The following is a 16,352-nucleotide window of genomic DNA, read 5'->3' as shown; positions in this document are numbered from 1 at the left end:
TCGAGCATGGTTGGGGAAGCTGTCTAGTACCCAGGGGGTATTAGATTCTCACTCCATGAAAGCGCGACTCGAGAGTGCGGTTGAGGTTGCCTTAGGGCTAGCTAAATGGCCATTGAATATTTAATTTATATGATTGTGATTAATGGGCAACTCTGAGGAGCTTACTGGCTGCTGTCTAACAAATTAAGAATGAGACATGATGTTCTTGTCAATGCTTCTGATATGTTGGCATTCATGACTACACATGGTCGTCTTTTGTATGGAATCAATGAGCCTTAGAGGAAATTTTCCATAGTTAGAGTCAGTTATACAATGATTTTGAGGATGTGTTGGAAAAGAAGTTTTACCATAAAATTACTACATCTCGCCTAGCAATTCCCCATCAACCTTCCAACACGTCAAACCCGCCAAATATCCAACCCTCACTTGCCGAACACAAAACGACTATAAGTTTGTCGGCAATGACACCCACCACCTCACATCCCGATCTCAATCCTCTCAAAACCTCCCAATCTCAATCGTCACGGCAGCCTACCATCCATCACGCACTTGTCCCACCATCTGACGTCTCAGAACTGATTCTCACACACCCAGCCGACCAAGAACTCCAACACATTTACAATCTAACTCACAGTTCATGGGGCGATGCTCTGAAACTACCTGAATACCTTGAAGAATCAACTCATCTCGCCAACGCACCTCTCGCCAAAAATGGGGGTCTGGACGTCTGGATTCTCACTTCAGCAGAGTCGCATCCAAATGAACGACCGATCCTAAGCGCCTGCGAGACGTTTCTCAAGCGCGCTTTTGTAACTACATCTGCGCACAATGGAGTAAATACAGTCGAAGAAAAGATTGTTTATGGTATCGCTAGCGTCTTTACAAATCCAGTGTATCGTGGTAACAGATACGCTGCCCGTATGCTCATCAAACTTTCCGATGTCTTGAAGAAGAAAGAGGATTGTGTGGGTAGTATGTTGTATTCGGATATTGGACCGGATTATTATGCTAAACTAGGCTGGACTCCAACTGAGCGGAATTCTCAGGTTGAGTTTCATCCCAAAGCGTATGATAATCTACCAAACGTTGAAATACTTACTGCAAATGGATTGGAAGAGTTGTGTAGACTTGATGAACGGATGTTATACACAATTCTGGAAAAAGAAAAAGAAGTTAAGAGGAAAATGGTTGTAGTCCCAGATTTGCCGCATATGCAGTGGCATCATGCTAAGGAGGGATTTGTTTGCCAGAAGCTATTTGGAAAGATACCAGAGTTAAAAGGCGCATCAATTGGAGCTCCAGGTCAAAAAGTGTGGATCATCTGGACACATAGGTACTACTCAGATCCAACGAAGTTGCCGAATGACAACACTCTCTACATCCTGAGACTGGCTCTGGAGGATCTCAATTCCGAAAGTAACGGGCCACACCTAAAAGTACTTATGGAGACGGCTCAAAACGAAGCAAAAGCTTGGAATCTAGGAAAGGTAGTGATGTGGAATCCTAAGCCGGAGATTTTGAAGTTGATTGAGAAATCCGAAGTAAAATGCAAGGTCGTGGAGAAGAGAGGAGATGCTATAGCAAGCTTGAAATGGCACGAGCAGGAGAAGATAGAGTGGGTTGAGAATGAAATGTATGCTTGGTGTTAAGCTGTGAGTCGCTGTCAAGAGGAGGTACAGGTCACTTGGGAATGACTTGAATTTAATCAAGGAGAGTACTTACAATGGCAGCTAGAAAGCACTGGCAAAATATAAGATACTCCTTGCTGGGGAAAATCAACAGATTTAATTAAAAATTCATTTCTTGCAAATCCCGTAATCGAGGATAATTTGAGATGATTCCTGCGGAGTTAGACGGTTGACAGGTTTTCGTTTTGAAATAAAAGCCAGCAAAGAGTAAAGTGACAATCACAATTGAGATAAGAATAGTGTGATTATGGTCATCTTAATTCTAAAACGATACAAATAAATATGTACTCACAAGAGGCTCGTATTACATGCTTTCAAAGTCGAAGCTGCATTAATAGCAAAAGAGAGTGTTTCGAATGAGTACATTTCCCTCCACGAAAACGAAATGGAAAGAAATGAGTAGGATCAAGAAGCTACTTACATTGCCAATGCGTCTCACTCTATTTTATCTCAAATCAACGTTCTTCCGAAGCTGCCAATAAACCAACTTCCATGCAAAAAACAAAAATATAAAAGAGCAGGTATTCGCTGGTGGTCACCCACCCAACTACTAATCTGCCGATTGGTGGTTTAAGTACGGCAGAGCGGACGGGATGCCCTGATTTCCACAATCTATGGTCGTATGTGAATGAAAAGCTTCCGTTTCTGTATATAATGGAGAGCGTTCGGTGACGACTCCTCGCCTAGCAAATCAGAGACAGGTCTGGTCACGAATAGCCAGCACAAAAGTTTCGACAATACTTGGACCAAGTGGGCATCATAAGCGGCCAAAGCGAAGCCTATATTCATAGGTCTTGGGAGATTATCTGATTTCTCATCGATTATTCCTCGCCTCTACGATAGACCTCACATTGGCCGCGGTCCTATGTCAGGGGGTTTCAGCGAAGGAACAGCATGGAAGAACCAATCCAGGTAATATGGCATATCAAATCCATTTTTGAAAGCCGAATGAAGTAAAAATAGCTCATCGATTCATAATCTACGCCCTGTGAAGATGCTAGATGCAATCACCCCCCGAACGCCCAAGACAACAAATATTGTATGCCAACCAACCCACCCATTAAGCCCTAAATGCAACCATCAATCATCACTCTTCTTTCTTCTTCCCTTGCCCTTTTTAGGCTTCTTCACTTCCTCATCATCGCTCTCGCTAGCCTCAACTTTCTCCTTCCGTTTGCGCCCCTCACCACCGGCGCCTTCCTGCGCCTCGCTGACCCTTCCCACAATATCGTTCAAGAAATCAAATTGTTCTGGGCTGGCTAGGACAACCTGCTTCAAATGCTGTGCTGTGACTCTTTTCCCTCCTTTCTCCTTTGCCTTTTCCGCCGCGCCTGATACTAAAGCAATCATGAATAGCTCAAGGGCTTTCGAAACAGCGACCGGTGTAACCTGAGCCACTTTTCCTACTTCCTCATCAGCCTGCATTATTCGCTTTATTCGCGCGACTGGAAATTTGGTCTTGATGTCGATATTGTTTGGGTTCGGGTCTTTGTAGGCGGGGGCATCTTGTGCGGATGCGCCAGAAGCTTGGCCAGAGCCTCGCGCCTGTCGCGCGGCTCTTGATGCCATGGGAGCTGGAGAATTGTATGTATTCGTTATGGGGGGGCTGTAGGCGTTTGCTGGAGGCGACGCGTATCCACCTTCAACTTTGATCTGCTCTTGGTATTGAGGCTGAAAGTGAGACTGTGGAGGATATCCGCTCGACGCGGATTGCGGTTGCGTGTAAGAGTTGAAGGAATGCGACGAGGGCAGATCAGGAATCGGTGGCATGTATTGTGTACTATATCCGCCGAGCTCGTGGCCGCTGCCACCAAAAGAGTGGCTTTGTGGACTCTGGAAGGGGTGGAAACCTCCTTGCGATTGGCTAGTAGAAGTGAGCGACGAGAGATCTGGTGATCGTGGTGCGTACAAGGACGCTTGGGAGGCTGATTGATATTGTTGTTGTGGTTTGGACGGAGAAGCTAAACCTGAAAGATCGGGGGACTGAGGTGCATATAAACCGGTTGTGGTATCCATCTTTTTTTCCGTTTTTGAGGAGGGGCACGCTTCGCGCTGCATGCAATGCTTAGCGCGTCGTAAGTGAGACTAGTACTCGACCTCGAGGACTCGAACAAACAAAGAAAGAAAGAAATAATCCCGTTTAATATAAAGTCGGCGTTTTGGTTATGGCGTATATTACGATATCGAATTTCAAGACGAACAATAAATCAATACTCCCGTACCTTGACCGAATCGCACAAGCAGCTATACACTAGTACATCTGTCAAGGGCTGGCATGAGCCGTATGAAGGTATACTGGTACTGGTACTTGGGGTTTCTGGAAATTAGATGATCCGTTCCGGGCGAATGGCTGAAGTGGATGGGTCAATCTGAAAGTAACGTGATCTGAATTGGTTCGTCTGGCTGCGTCAAGAACTTCCAATCTCGGGGCCGTAGCTTTATTTGTACGCAAGAGGACCGCGCAGGGGGAGACAGGGGTATGATGGCACTAGGACTGAAGCGGCCAAGTGTGGCTGCCTACATTTCGGCCCACCCTTCACTGATGACGGGATCTCTTACACATGGCGCGTCCGAATTTTTGTGTTTATTACATTCGGTATTTCATCGCAACCCCTATCAAAAGTATCACTTGGACCTACTGCTTGTCAAGCTTTACATCGTCACTCATCTCCGTGCTAAGCTAAGTTCTACCTTTCCCTTACATTTATGCGTTTTCAAGGTGTGGTAGTAGTGGCCTTTCTTTCTTTCTTTCTTTCTTTCTTTCCGTGCGCTTCATCAACGTGTCAGCCTCGCCGTTTTCAGCAGTAGGCACATCTGAAGTTGCCCACGGCCTCAGAGCCCTACCTGTATAATTTTCTCCGATTCGGACGTTGAATGATGATAATAAAGAGCCTACCAGAGATCACTTGTGCAATATTGCAGCTACTCGAGTCCGAAGCCTCCCTTGGGAGACGGTTTCTGCTTGAATAGTATGATCCATGAAGGAAGTAACTTGATCTAATCTGACAACGAGTTCCTAGGAGCTGTAATAGCTACAAATCTTTTTCTTATCGCTTTGCTACTTGTTAAGTTGGACTATAGAACTCACGAAACATTATCTATGTGGACACAAATCGTTATTTGACTGGCATTTGGATCACGATTTTACCCTTCGCGCGGTGGCTTAAGAGCCTTTCGTAACCCTGTATCAGCGTTAGCAGTCCTAGCAAAGCATCAACAGGTCAGGAGGCGATACTTTCAAAACATCTTTCAACTCCCAGCTTGAGTCAAGTGGCACTCTCAGAAGCCCATCTGTGGCCATCTGTGCCAACCGCTGCAAGCCTTTCTGATTGGAAATTCCAGTGACTTGCCGATATGGCCTATTGACACCGCCGAGTGCTGGAGGCTGGAAAAGGTTCTTGATCATTTGTCCAATAGAGTAGATCATGTTTATGGTGTTGTAGCTTGGTACCGAGGGCCCTACAGATACATATGGCATTCCTGGTCTGAGAAACCTCTCACAGTAAAGGAAGAGCTGTTGACTTCCAAAGCAGTCCACTACAGTATCGAAGCGTTGGGCATAAAACACAATGGCTAGATGCTCGTGGACGGGAACGAACTCCTGGTAGTCGATTACCTGAACGAGCTCTCAGTGTTTTGCACGCCTCCATATGTTTGGAGCGTCTACTTACCTCATCTGCTCCAAGATCTCTCACCATCTCAACATTAGCACCGGAGCAAACAGCTACTACTTTCCCGGATTCTCCTACAGCTTCCTTTGCAATTTGCACAAACAACGATCCGATACCTCCACTTGCGCCATTGACAAGTACAGAATCCCCCCTTTTTAATGTGGCAGCTTCCAGCAATGCTAAGGCACTGCAACCTGCAATCGGCATACCTGCAACTTGATCGAAAGGCAGAGTCTTAGGTTTCAGATGTATGGCTTCACCAGATACCACGACATACTGCGCGAGCGATCCTTTACCCTTACTGACATGAGCACCTACTGGCACTGACCCGAAAACTTCGGTTCCCATCTGAATTTGCCCTCTTTTTTTTTTTGTGATGGCTCTGCCCAACCTAACAACTGTGCCCGAGAAATCCATTTCTGGGATTGACGGTCTAGTACGGAATAATCCAGGAACCAGCTGCATGATGATCGACGCCCCAGGATTAAGTGATGCACAGCTGATCTTGACGAGAACTTCTTCGTCGCCTAGCTCGTTAGGAATCGGGAGGCTTAAGGATAAGGAAAGGACGTCAGTCGGGAACCCTGCTCTGGATTGAACCCAGCCTTGCATTAAATTAGAGGTAGTTTCGGTGACATTCGAAGCTGCTGGGGTCATCATGCCCGATTTCGGTAGATAGTCAAGTCGATGGCTCGGTTGTACTACAGTGTGTCCGTGGGGGTCAAGAGGGGGTTCTGCGTTGCAAAAAATTAGCAGAGCTGTTGAAATAGCAGACAATATATAAGAAGACCTTAAGAAGGGTAGACACGTCGTCCAAATAAGCATTCTGATTTACGCCTTTAGGCAGCACATGATGGTTGTCCTTCGCTCGCTGCTTTTCCGATATTTTCAGCCCTTCAGCCCTGCCCACTTGGCACTCATGCATGTCTCTTCACTCCCTTGAGCTGCAAACTCTAATCGTTCAGCGGGTAACCAGTAGCATGGTGATTGATTGAAGAGCTCCAACAACGAGGTTCATACAGAATTAACTTGCATGCAGTGTAGGCAGGCACTCTGGCGGTAATAAGTGCCGCGCATAATCGAACATTAAAACCGCAGCTTTTTCCAGCTACTAACATCAGGAAAACTTCATAAACGTTATAGCGGTCTAGTATTCATGAGCTAAAGGGTTTTGCAAAGTGTGGATTTACTTGAAGGTAGAGTCGACTGTACCAGAGCTCCAATGCTCTTGGATAACCTAAAGGTACAAGATTCGGGAAGATACTAAAATACAAGATGTTGAGTGTAGCCATGCTTCTAGGAAGATGAGAATGGTTCTTTATGCAGAGACAGGAAGCAATAAAGACAATCACTAATCAAGATTAATGCAGCAGAGAAAATAGCAGGTTGAATCTCGGAACATGAGATACACATCATTGGTGCATGGTGTTATAATCTTGCTTCCCGAAACTTTAGGACCAATGCAAAAAAAGTCCAAAAAAAATCTTGCGTGTCAGGATATGAATTGAACATATCGAATTAATTCCCAATAGCGGGGTCGAACCGCTGACCTTGGCGTTAACTCAAGGGTTATATTAGCACCACGCTCTAACCAACTGAGCTAATCGGGATACTCGTTGAGCATCGAACGCTTTCGTTGATTTGTTGAAGCACTTCTGCAATTTTAATTATATATTCTAAAAGCCTGCCGAAGTTCTGCCTGTGGGGCACGTTCGTAAGCGAGGTAACTCGGTACTCCCACTAGGGCTGGTTCTGGACTACAAAAAGAAGCCCCTCGTAGCAATGGACCGTAATCGTTTTTTACTGAGTAAATCGGTGTTTCTTTAATTACCTTTCACATGTCTAACATTCAGTCGAGCCCAGACCCACAGCATTTGGGGTGGCTAGACAGGTCAGAAGTACGCTTTTTATTGGCTTCGGTCAAACAAACTCAGAAAATATTGGTAGTTTGAACTTTGAATTTTCAAGTAACACTAGATGTATGCTGTCATAAATCTAATTTCAAGGGGCGCTGTTGCCTACCCGAATCAAAAGGCAAAACTAACAATCGACGCAGAAGAGCAAGCTGACCAGAAGGCGAAACGATCAACACCTCCACGAGTGGATCAACACCTCTACTAGTGATATTCAGATGTCTCGAACAGGGTCGTATGGCTGAGAGCTAGTTTTGTCCGCTGTACCTTCTGCTAAGTTAGTACTGAAGTTTTCGTAACTTGAAATGTGGTATGCATACCAAGCCGAAGACGATTCAAACTCTCTTTCCTTCTTCTCTGAATATGTTGATTCACATGCCAATCTGCTAAACCTGGAAAATCGACCCAATCTCCATCTCCCCACCACTCCGAGCTTTGCTTCACAAACTCTTTCAATAATGCGCTAAGGCTGCCGCGTTCAGATTCGGTAGGCGAGGGTGAAACAGTTTGACTTGAGAAGAATGAATGTCGAACTCTCTAATAGACAATTAAAACTACATTCGAAGAGAGACGTCAAGGATACTGACGTTAAATTCCTGCCAATAGCGGTCTTCTGACCATTTCTCCGAGGCAGTTGTGAAGTCCAGTATATGCCTCCGTACTTCACATGCGGGACCCCACCTTCTTATCATGATTACTTCGTTTTGATTATGGTATAAGCTAATAGAAAGTGCCGAAGTTTTCAATTTTCTTTTGCAGGACGATCGCTAGAACGAGTGGATCCTAAGGTGTGCAAAAATGAACACGCCGATTGAGTTTACTTAGGAAGAACTTCTCCCAGTCACCCACGAGGACGGTGTACTTGATTATATATATCACCATGCAGACGTGCGTCTTCGTGTCACTTCGATCGAATATTATGTCTATATGCCTTGTCAAATCTGACATGAGCAAAAGTTTGACCCAGGTTTCTAAAATGCAGCCATGATACTAAGCCTTGTCAGCGTTTGTCCAAACCCCAGCGAAGACTGGACTCAGACATACTTTACCAAGAGATGATGATATGCCAAACCGGCTTGATGGCCGCAAACAAAGTGCAGAAAGATTGGGAAGCGGTCCCTGCCAATGATTTCTGCTTTCCCGTCATCTGCCTAGAAGGTGCTGGGATGGGGGCGCCCAATGCAAGGGAACAGTTGCAATCTTTGCAACAATGCCGCTATTACAAATGCATGTTCTAGGTTCCCCGCTCTGTTCTTTCGTGCAGCCATAAATCGCTTTCTTTTGGGTGTAAGGCAGGCATCACCCGCGGGCGCTAAATTTAATCATATCTAAGTGGCTTTAAGCAACTTCTTTGGCAAAGATGCATAACCGACCAAAATGCTCCCAAAAAGAAAATACGGAATTGAACAGGGCCGATTGAAACTTCATTTAGGCCAAAGATACTATCGAGAAAAGGGTATGGAATGGATGGGTTTCAAAGCACTGCAATTTCTCGGTGTGTTAACTGAGATTATACTAGACCGCCAGGGATAGACCGGTATCACCAACGCTGGAAGAAGAGTGTACTCGAATTGGTGTTACGGCTTAGCACCGCAGAGTACAAAACGGAGACCACTGCAAGGCTATAGCTATGTCCTTTGCTGTGATTGCTTAAAGAAGAATAACGTAGCGATCTTACTTATTCCACACAAACATGTTGCGGTCGAGAGTTGTAAAGCAGTTATGTTGTTTTAAGGCAAACTACTGATGGTTTTACTCCATTTTTGCCTCAACTCTATAGCTTGCTCCTTCACTTCTGGTAAATTTTGTGCCTTTTTCAGCCACGCCAGGCTCTCCGCTTCGTGGCCGACGGCTTTATGCATGAGTGCCAGATTCAGCATGCTAAGACCGAATCCATCCGCAGCGGCCACATCAAACCATTCTTTTGCCATCCCATAGTCCTGTAACGAAGTTGGCTTTTGGTCTCTCTTTTCGATTTCTTCCAGTTCCAAAGCACCGAGGTTATGGCACGCTTCTAAGATTCCAGACGACGCTGCTTTCAACAGGTATACTTTTTGATCCGGGGTACCTGATTTCTGAAGCTGAGAAAGGTAAAAGTATCCGGATGGTTCGTCGAGTTCTAATGCGGCTTTTTTGAAAGCATTTTCTGCTTCTTTCGTCTGGCCTAGTTGTAATAATATCCTTCCTTCATTGACTAACGCATCTCCAGCTCCGTTGATCTGGAGATTTCCAGTGGGCGGTTGCGTTGACTTCTGGAGCCATAACAGAGCTTCCTTATTCTGTCCTTGGCTCAGTAAGACTTTACCCAGTAGCATCATAGCTTCTGGATCGTGGTCTTTTTTTGCTAACAAACCTAGTCGTTGCAGCTGCTCTTGGTATTTATTTAGGTTGCCTGTATTGATGGCAGATTGAATCAGTTCAAACGTTGCAGACTTCTCTCCCAAAGACGACGCTGATAGCATGAGGTTCTTGGCTAGCATCTGTTGGCTTGGTGTCTGACACCTTCTCAGAATTCCAGCAAGGATTGTTACTGTCATAAGAGATACACCGTGTTCTAAAAGCCGTCAGTGCAAGTACAATTGGAAGTCCCAAAATCTCTACCTTCACATAGTTTCCTCTCCCAACTAGCTCTCTTGGTTTTTAATTCGAGCTGGTATGCGCGTAAGAAGTCATAAACTCTGTCCACATCAAGATCTATCGCTCCGGACTTTTTGGCCGAATTGAGCATTACTTGTGGTGGCAGCGAACTTTCAATGCTCGCTTGAGGCTGATTCATCCGTATAAAAGCTTCATTGTATGCTTGCTTGCTCGCTCGAACAACCTTAGGGGAAGGCATTGCTCCCCGCTTGGCCATGCATTGTGGTGTCGAATGCAGACATCTTATTCCTATTTTGGACTTCTTGCCTAATAGCGCCGGTAGTCTTTTGACTGCCTCCATTCCGGGTTCTTGTTGACGCGTGACTTTGATGTGCTGCTCAAGATGTTCGAGCTTCTGGTTGCTGTTGAAGAATTGTGGATTGGAACAACTTTTGGAGGGTTTTTTGTTTCAAGTCGATTAATAGCAATTGACACATTCAGATGGGCTCCCAAGCGAAAGTTCGAAACTAGACGAAAAAATACAAACACGTATGAATTGTTCTCTTATGAGAAGCATGCTACTTATGCAGTTGCAGTGTCCAAAGACGAGGCTGTGGTACCTCGACGCTAGACCGCTTTGGGCTGACTTCTGCAGCCTTGATCCACACGCCCGCCGTGCATCACAACAAGATCCAAACGAAACCTCATGTTCAGCAAGCCTCTCCGGGCAAATATTCTCACACAACAAAGCCTCTTATACCAATTCATCTGATCAGCCCAATATGGATCGCGCTCTCGACGAAATTGTATCTGAACGTCATGTATGTTCATGCTGCCCCGGCATGCAAGTTATTATTATAGCCTTGTTTCTTTTTGGATGAGGACCATCTAACGGAACTTCGCAGCGAGGCGGACGAACTCGAGGACGCCGTGGGGGTCGCAGAGGCGACAGAAACGACTACCCCCGTGACGGTGTAAGAAAGGTACAGTGATTGCTTAGCTTTCAAATGAATCTTCATTGATCTAACATGGTGCGACAATTTAGGTTCATATACCTTCTCCTCCTCAATCTCCTCATCCTCTTCACCCCTCCTCGTAGCCATGTTTGCTCTTCGAATTCCCCGGGCCTCCACCAATTCGATCCCGCATATTCGGTGGCATTATGGCTGGTCTAGGGTAGTACATACAATTGAACACATCAGCTAACCCAAGGCCTCCTCTTTGACATACAGTCGACAAGAGAGGACAGTAGAAACATAGACTCGTACGTTCATGTATAAGCTGACGGTCTCCATGAGTATATCTGACTATTGGTAGCGAGTGGGTTCACGATAAATTCGATGATAATAGTATGCCAAACCAAATCTTGCCCTCTGGACTTACGCTTACATCGATTTAGCCGCGCGAAGACCTATGCGAAGTGAGAGACGGTATTCCCCGGAACGGTCGTAGTATGAAATTCACGTCATCAGACATAAGGAACCTATCACTTACCGTCTATAGTGACGCTCCTCCAAGCGCAAAGCTGAAGGTTGACAATCTACACTATGACTTGACTGAGGAGGACTTGGATGTGGGGATAACCTAACAAAACCTATCAGAATTGACACTGACTACTCTATAGGATCTGTTCAACCGAATTGGACCTGTACTCAAGCTTTCACTTGTGTATGATCGTGCTGGTCGCTCGGAGGGTGTAGCTTATGTTACGTATGAATCTCCTGCAGATGCGAAGCGAGCCATCCGAGAGTTTGATGGTGCGAATGCAAAGGGTAAGCCAGTCTTAGAACAGCTTGTTTCCTCCAACTAACGTTCGTAGGCAAACCGATTAGCCTCACATCTGTGCCTTCTGGTCCCTCTCATGCCAACCGTCGCAATCCCTTTGATTCCGCAGTTGCACCAGGTCGCTCATTAGCAGACCGAATAACGGTACCAGCGAATCGAAGCCGCTCTGACTCACCTATCCGACACTCAGATGTTAGCGGCCCTCCTCCTAGTAATGTCGATAGATATGTACCGGGCCGTGGAAGCCGATCTCGTAGCCCCCGTCCGCGCAGAGATGGCCGCAGAGCTGGTGCTAGAAGGGAGCGTGGCGACAGACGTGGTGGTGCCCGTGGCGGGTCCGAAAGAGTTGCAAAAGATGGTCGGCCAAAGAAAACACAAGAAGAGCTCGACGCTGAGATGGATGATTATTGGGGCGCGAAGGATAATGGTGCAGAAACCAGTGCTGCTCCTGCTGCGTCTGCTCAGGATGATATTGATATGATTGAATAAGAGAGTGTATGATTTGCTTCATCGAAGTTACTGGCTTGTATGCTGCAAATACATGACGGAAGCGGCTAGGAATTAGAGATTGCCCTGGCTCATGAGCCATCCCGGTGTATGATTTACTGGTTACGGAATGTGTCTATGGAGGGAAAGGAGACTATGCTAACGCTGCGTATAATACATGGCATTTTTAAAGCCGCTAGCCATGCTGTTGGGGCCTCTGTAATGTGATCCTTATCCACAATAATCACTTCGTGGCGAGCTTTGATGACTATCATGTGGAATATTAGTAGACAGAATAAGATGACGATGCTTTTGTTGTTAAGTAGATTCAGTTCTGTAACAAACCCCTTGTAGGACTTCATAAGATTCAAATATGCTGGGAGTATGATTCTAGTGACTTTCGTAAGCCCTCGCTTGTTTCGGTTATGACATATACTCTTTCATATTCCATATAAGACTTGCCGAGCAGAGAAGTACAGTAGCAATGCTTCCAAGATTAGACTGCATTTTCTAGAAAGCTCTGAGAGTTTGCTCGTCTTGAAACAAGGTTTCTAGCAATAAGTCGTCGCCCTTACATCAAACAATACATCACTCTACTCTTCCTTTCGTCTCTTCGCTCTCAATCCTTCGCCCATAGCAGTAGCTACATCCTCGATTGTAAGTCCACGTTTCCTCCGCTCAGTCTTCTCGTCACCAAGCACTGTATCGTCAGCTACTGAGCGATACACCTGTGCAATTTCATTGAAGACTCCTGAATTGCCTGAAGATGAAGGAGCACCGACAAATCCACCTTCTTCAGCATGTGTTATTCCTATTTCTTCCACTGTCAAGCAAGCATCAGAATCGGGCTTAAATCCAAGTGGTTCTGGTTAGGGACACATACTCTCTCGAACCCAGCGATAAGCTTTTGGCGGCATACCAGTGACAGAGTTAGCAGCTTTTCGAAGCCCGGGGGCTCTCTGTTCTAGCTCGCTAATAAGTAGTGGGAGGACACCGAGATTGTTGGCAGTGGTGAACGACTGAAGTACCAGAGCAGTAAAGCCTTTTGTGAGTGAAGCGAAGCTGCATTTCAACCCACTTGCTATTCCAATGTCATCAGAGATATGATTCAAACCGAGTGTTGTTGAGAAAGTAGCAAACGACGAAGGTGGTGTTTGAGAAAGCGGTCCGGATATGGGAATGCTAGGTTTGGCCCAGTCGGTTGTTGTGGTAGGATGGGATGAAACAGTTGTACTGGGTGATTTGTCGTCTTTTAGGCGTGGTGTTCCACCTATGATTCCTCCATCCAGGAATTGAATTGCAGGAGACTTCTTTGCGAAGAGCTCTCCAATTTCTCTCGCGCTTCGAGGAGATATGGCTGTGTATTGCCAAGGTTAGCCGCTTCCATCAAGTGTCTGGAGGTCACAAGACAAGTGTATTAGCTGATACAAGACTGCGAAGACCGTGTACGAAGGACATTGACAACGAAAGTTCCTTCATATACCATTTAGATCGAAGTAACAGAGTGGTGTTGACTTCGCCTGAGACTGGCTGTTGAAAGCAGAGCTTATTCGACTTGCCGTGTCGAGAGCATCGCGAGGCGGAACAATTGAAAGGATATAGTCGGACGCAGACACCAAAGTCTTGTCGTCTTTTACGATTTCAATAGACGCAGACAATGCGCGTGTCTTGGTATCGTTACTGATCTGATGTCAGCTACCCATACAAAGGATTTCGTTTTCAACCCCTTCGATCTGATGGTCTTAGGAGAAGAAAATATGCAGATGAAGTTACACGGGACGAAAGAATAAGGAAATGACTGAAAAACTGTATTTTCTTTCCTTTATAGAGGTAAAAGATATTTTATTCCTATTCCGAATAATCTGTAGAGAAGTACCTACCTTCGGCCTTCAAGATTGGTCACAACACGGAAGTTATGAGCGATCAACAACTTGGCGATTCCGGTTCCCATTTCTCCTATGGAAAGGATTCCTACAGTTGCCAAGGGCGTCGTCATGTTGTATTTGTGATATGGTGGTTATGGTATGTCGGCCAAGAATGGGATGAGATTCTGGGTAGAACTAAGGGAAGGAAGCGCCACCAGGGGGTGCGCTAATTCATTGGACGATTACCTAAGCACAACTCCCAAAATTAAGGAATCTCAACAATCAAACCTATTAACTTTCATCGCAACCATGGTGACCACAACACGTCTACAAGCGCGTCAAACTACGCCAGATCGTCTAATAATAGTTAAAGAACGAGATACTGAAATACGGGTCGCTTTCTTTCGAGATTACGATAAAGAGATCAGTTTTAAGAAGATAGAGACGATTTGTATGTCTCATCGGATTAGTAAGAGTACAGGTTATTATTGGCTCGACTAGCGCAAGAGAATAGGAAAACTTGCTAATCGCCATACTCGTGGGCAGTCTAAGATCTTAGGCCGCAAGTATACAGTACCTGACAGCCCGATTAAGGCCCTTATTTCGCCGTCCAAAAACCCTGTCCGCGACAAGCTATATAAGGTACAACTCGAATTCCACAAACTACCCCTTAAAAAGCGCTAACTACGAGAGAGGCTTAAGAGGATAACAAAAGGAGCTCGGCGCTTTCGAATAGTATATTCTAAAAGTTCCTTCAGCCTCGCAAATATCGAAAAACGTCAAAAACACGGCCAAAAGTATTAGGGTAAGACCGTCGAGGATACCTTCCAATGGTGGGTGTTTTCGGACGAGGCTCACCTCGACCCGAGTGCCTAAGGAGCTAGTTTAATCCTCCGGGAAGAAGGGACAAGGTATGAGCCAGAGAACATACAAATGCGAGGTAATAAGACTAGCGTAACTTTACACGTTTCCGGTTAGTGCAATTGGTGGGCGTTAGCACCGGAATTAACCTTCTACTACGACGAGGAACCTCATATTAAGTAGCCAAACCGTGGTCGCAAGCCTAGGCGTTCTAAATATAAGAGTGAAGAGCAATATAGTGAAGAGATTATAGCTTGGGACGCACTGGCGCCGCACCCGAAAGAGGTTAAGCCGAAGGGTAACTCGATGACCGGAAAGTACTATATAGAGAAGATTTTACCTAGTTTAATCGATGCCGTACATACCCTGACCCGGCGCTTCGAATTAAGGGGGAAGGAGTCCCATTTTATCCTTTTAGAAGATAATAATCGGTCTCACGGTCACACTGCTCCCTATCGGCCTAACACACCCCAAGATAAGCTCAAAAAGGAGGCAAACGTTAAGATAATTGACTATCTACCTCGCTCACCGGATATTAATTACCAGGAACCTATTTAGAATATATTGAAGGCAAGAGTTAAGAAAAGAGACTGGAATTCGCCGGAGGAGTATAAACGAATAGTTTAGGAGGAATATTCGAAGATAACGCTTGAGGAGGTACGTAAAAGAATACTTGAGATGCCTGGGAGGATAGAGTAGTTGGCAGAGCACCCAGATAAAACAATTAGAAGTGATCTATAGTAGTTGTTGTGATTATATAAATTGAATAAGATGTGAATAGCCTCAATTATTTTGAAGTTGTGCTTAGGTAATCGTCCAATGAATTAGCGCACCCCCTGGTGGCGCCAATAGCAGACTTTCTGTTAGGAACACAGCAACACGTGAGAAAGGAGAATATCACGACATTGAATTTTAGCTCCATAGTGTTTTATTAGATTTCGGACCAAACGAATCCTACAATTCGTAACAAAATAACAGCCTCGTTAGTTTGACCACGAACAAGGACCAAATTCTTACAGGGCAACACTAGATCAGGAAACACTCTTCTCAACTCTAATTGTCTTTTTTTTCAATTATGTTCGAAGTCCAATGCCTACCACTCTTCATTGAAAGAAGAATTTCAAGACATCGTCTCATCACTGAGCAATTACGTTTCAATATCAGCACATCTTCGGCACAATCAACAGTCATGGAAAAGACCGAATCAATTGCAATTTGACATCCGTGCTATCGGGGTTCTATACATTGGGCGTCTTCCTCTTCTGTCAATCAATGATAAGATCAGACTGCTAGCTTGGCTCGTCGATCGGAGCTAGAGGCGTGCAGTGGGTGTTCAGGCAACACAGCTAGAACAATACACTATGATGAGATGTGTATCGTGAAACGTTGCGCAGCAGCATATGTCTCGTGTCTTCGTAGCAAATAATCTGCACACCCACCATTTCCACTTCTGATGCCCGGAATCTTTCGTAAACGGCTCTTTGTGTGTGACTGCAGGGACAGCGT

General features: G+C 45.4%; 6 protein-coding genes across 6 annotated transcripts; 2 read left to right on the top strand and 4 right to left on the bottom strand.

Moving 5' to 3' along the window:
- Positions 1-461: 461 nt before the first annotated feature.
- On the top strand, positions 462-1,649 carry GLAREA_01743 (uncharacterized protein; the record flags this gene model as incomplete). The annotated part of the gene is made up of 1 exon (XM_008088959.1): positions 462-1,649. The coding sequence occupies one exon, from the start codon at positions 462-464 to the stop codon at positions 1,647-1,649; it is 1,188 nt and encodes a 395-aa protein (XP_008087150.1).
- A 1,119-nt stretch (positions 1,650-2,768) lies between these two features.
- GLAREA_01742 (Histone-fold containing protein) lies at positions 2,769-3,704 on the bottom strand (the record flags this gene model as incomplete). Its single annotated transcript, XM_008088958.1, has 1 exon — positions 2,769-3,704. The coding sequence occupies one exon, from the start codon at positions 3,702-3,704 to the stop codon at positions 2,769-2,771; it is 936 nt and encodes a 311-aa protein (XP_008087149.1).
- A 1,100-nt stretch (positions 3,705-4,804) lies between these two features.
- GLAREA_01741 (NAD(P)-binding Rossmann-fold containing protein) lies at positions 4,805-6,016 on the bottom strand (the record flags this gene model as incomplete). The annotated part of the gene is made up of 3 exons (XM_008088957.1): positions 4,805-4,870; positions 4,924-5,304; positions 5,360-6,016. The coding sequence occupies 3 exons, from the start codon at positions 6,014-6,016 to the stop codon at positions 4,805-4,807; spliced, it is 1,104 nt and encodes a 367-aa protein (XP_008087148.1).
- A 2,986-nt stretch (positions 6,017-9,002) lies between these two features.
- Positions 9,003-10,126, bottom strand: GLAREA_01740 (HCP-like protein; the record flags this gene model as incomplete). Its single annotated transcript, XM_008088956.1, has 2 exons — positions 9,003-9,826; positions 9,874-10,126. 2 exons carry the CDS (start codon positions 10,124-10,126, stop codon positions 9,003-9,005), a joined length of 1,077 nt encoding a protein of 358 aa, XP_008087147.1.
- Positions 10,127-10,631: 505 nt separating this feature from the next.
- Positions 10,632-12,123, top strand: GLAREA_01739 (RNA-binding, RBD; the record flags this gene model as incomplete). The annotated part of the gene is made up of 6 exons (XM_008088955.1): positions 10,632-10,670; positions 10,755-10,823; positions 11,082-11,113; positions 11,353-11,422; positions 11,474-11,621; positions 11,669-12,123. The coding sequence occupies 6 exons, from the start codon at positions 10,632-10,634 to the stop codon at positions 12,121-12,123; spliced, it is 813 nt and encodes a 270-aa protein (XP_008087146.1).
- Positions 12,124-12,713: 590 nt separating this feature from the next.
- Positions 12,714-14,116, bottom strand: GLAREA_01738 (6-phosphogluconate dehydrogenase C-terminal; the record flags this gene model as incomplete). Its single annotated transcript, XM_008088954.1, has 4 exons — positions 12,714-12,943; positions 13,004-13,477; positions 13,604-13,800; positions 14,001-14,116. 4 exons carry the CDS (start codon positions 14,114-14,116, stop codon positions 12,714-12,716), a joined length of 1,017 nt encoding a protein of 338 aa, XP_008087145.1.
- Positions 14,117-16,352: the final 2,236 nt, after the last annotated feature.

The sequence above is a fragment of the Glarea lozoyensis genome, assembly GCF_000409485.1.
Source record: "Glarea lozoyensis ATCC 20868 chromosome Unknown GLAREA7, whole genome shotgun sequence".
Lineage (NCBI taxonomy): Eukaryota > Fungi > Ascomycota > Leotiomycetes > Helotiales > Helotiaceae > Glarea > Glarea lozoyensis.
The sequence above is the reverse complement of the archived record's forward strand: the minus strand, read 5'-3'. Positions and strand labels throughout refer to the sequence as shown.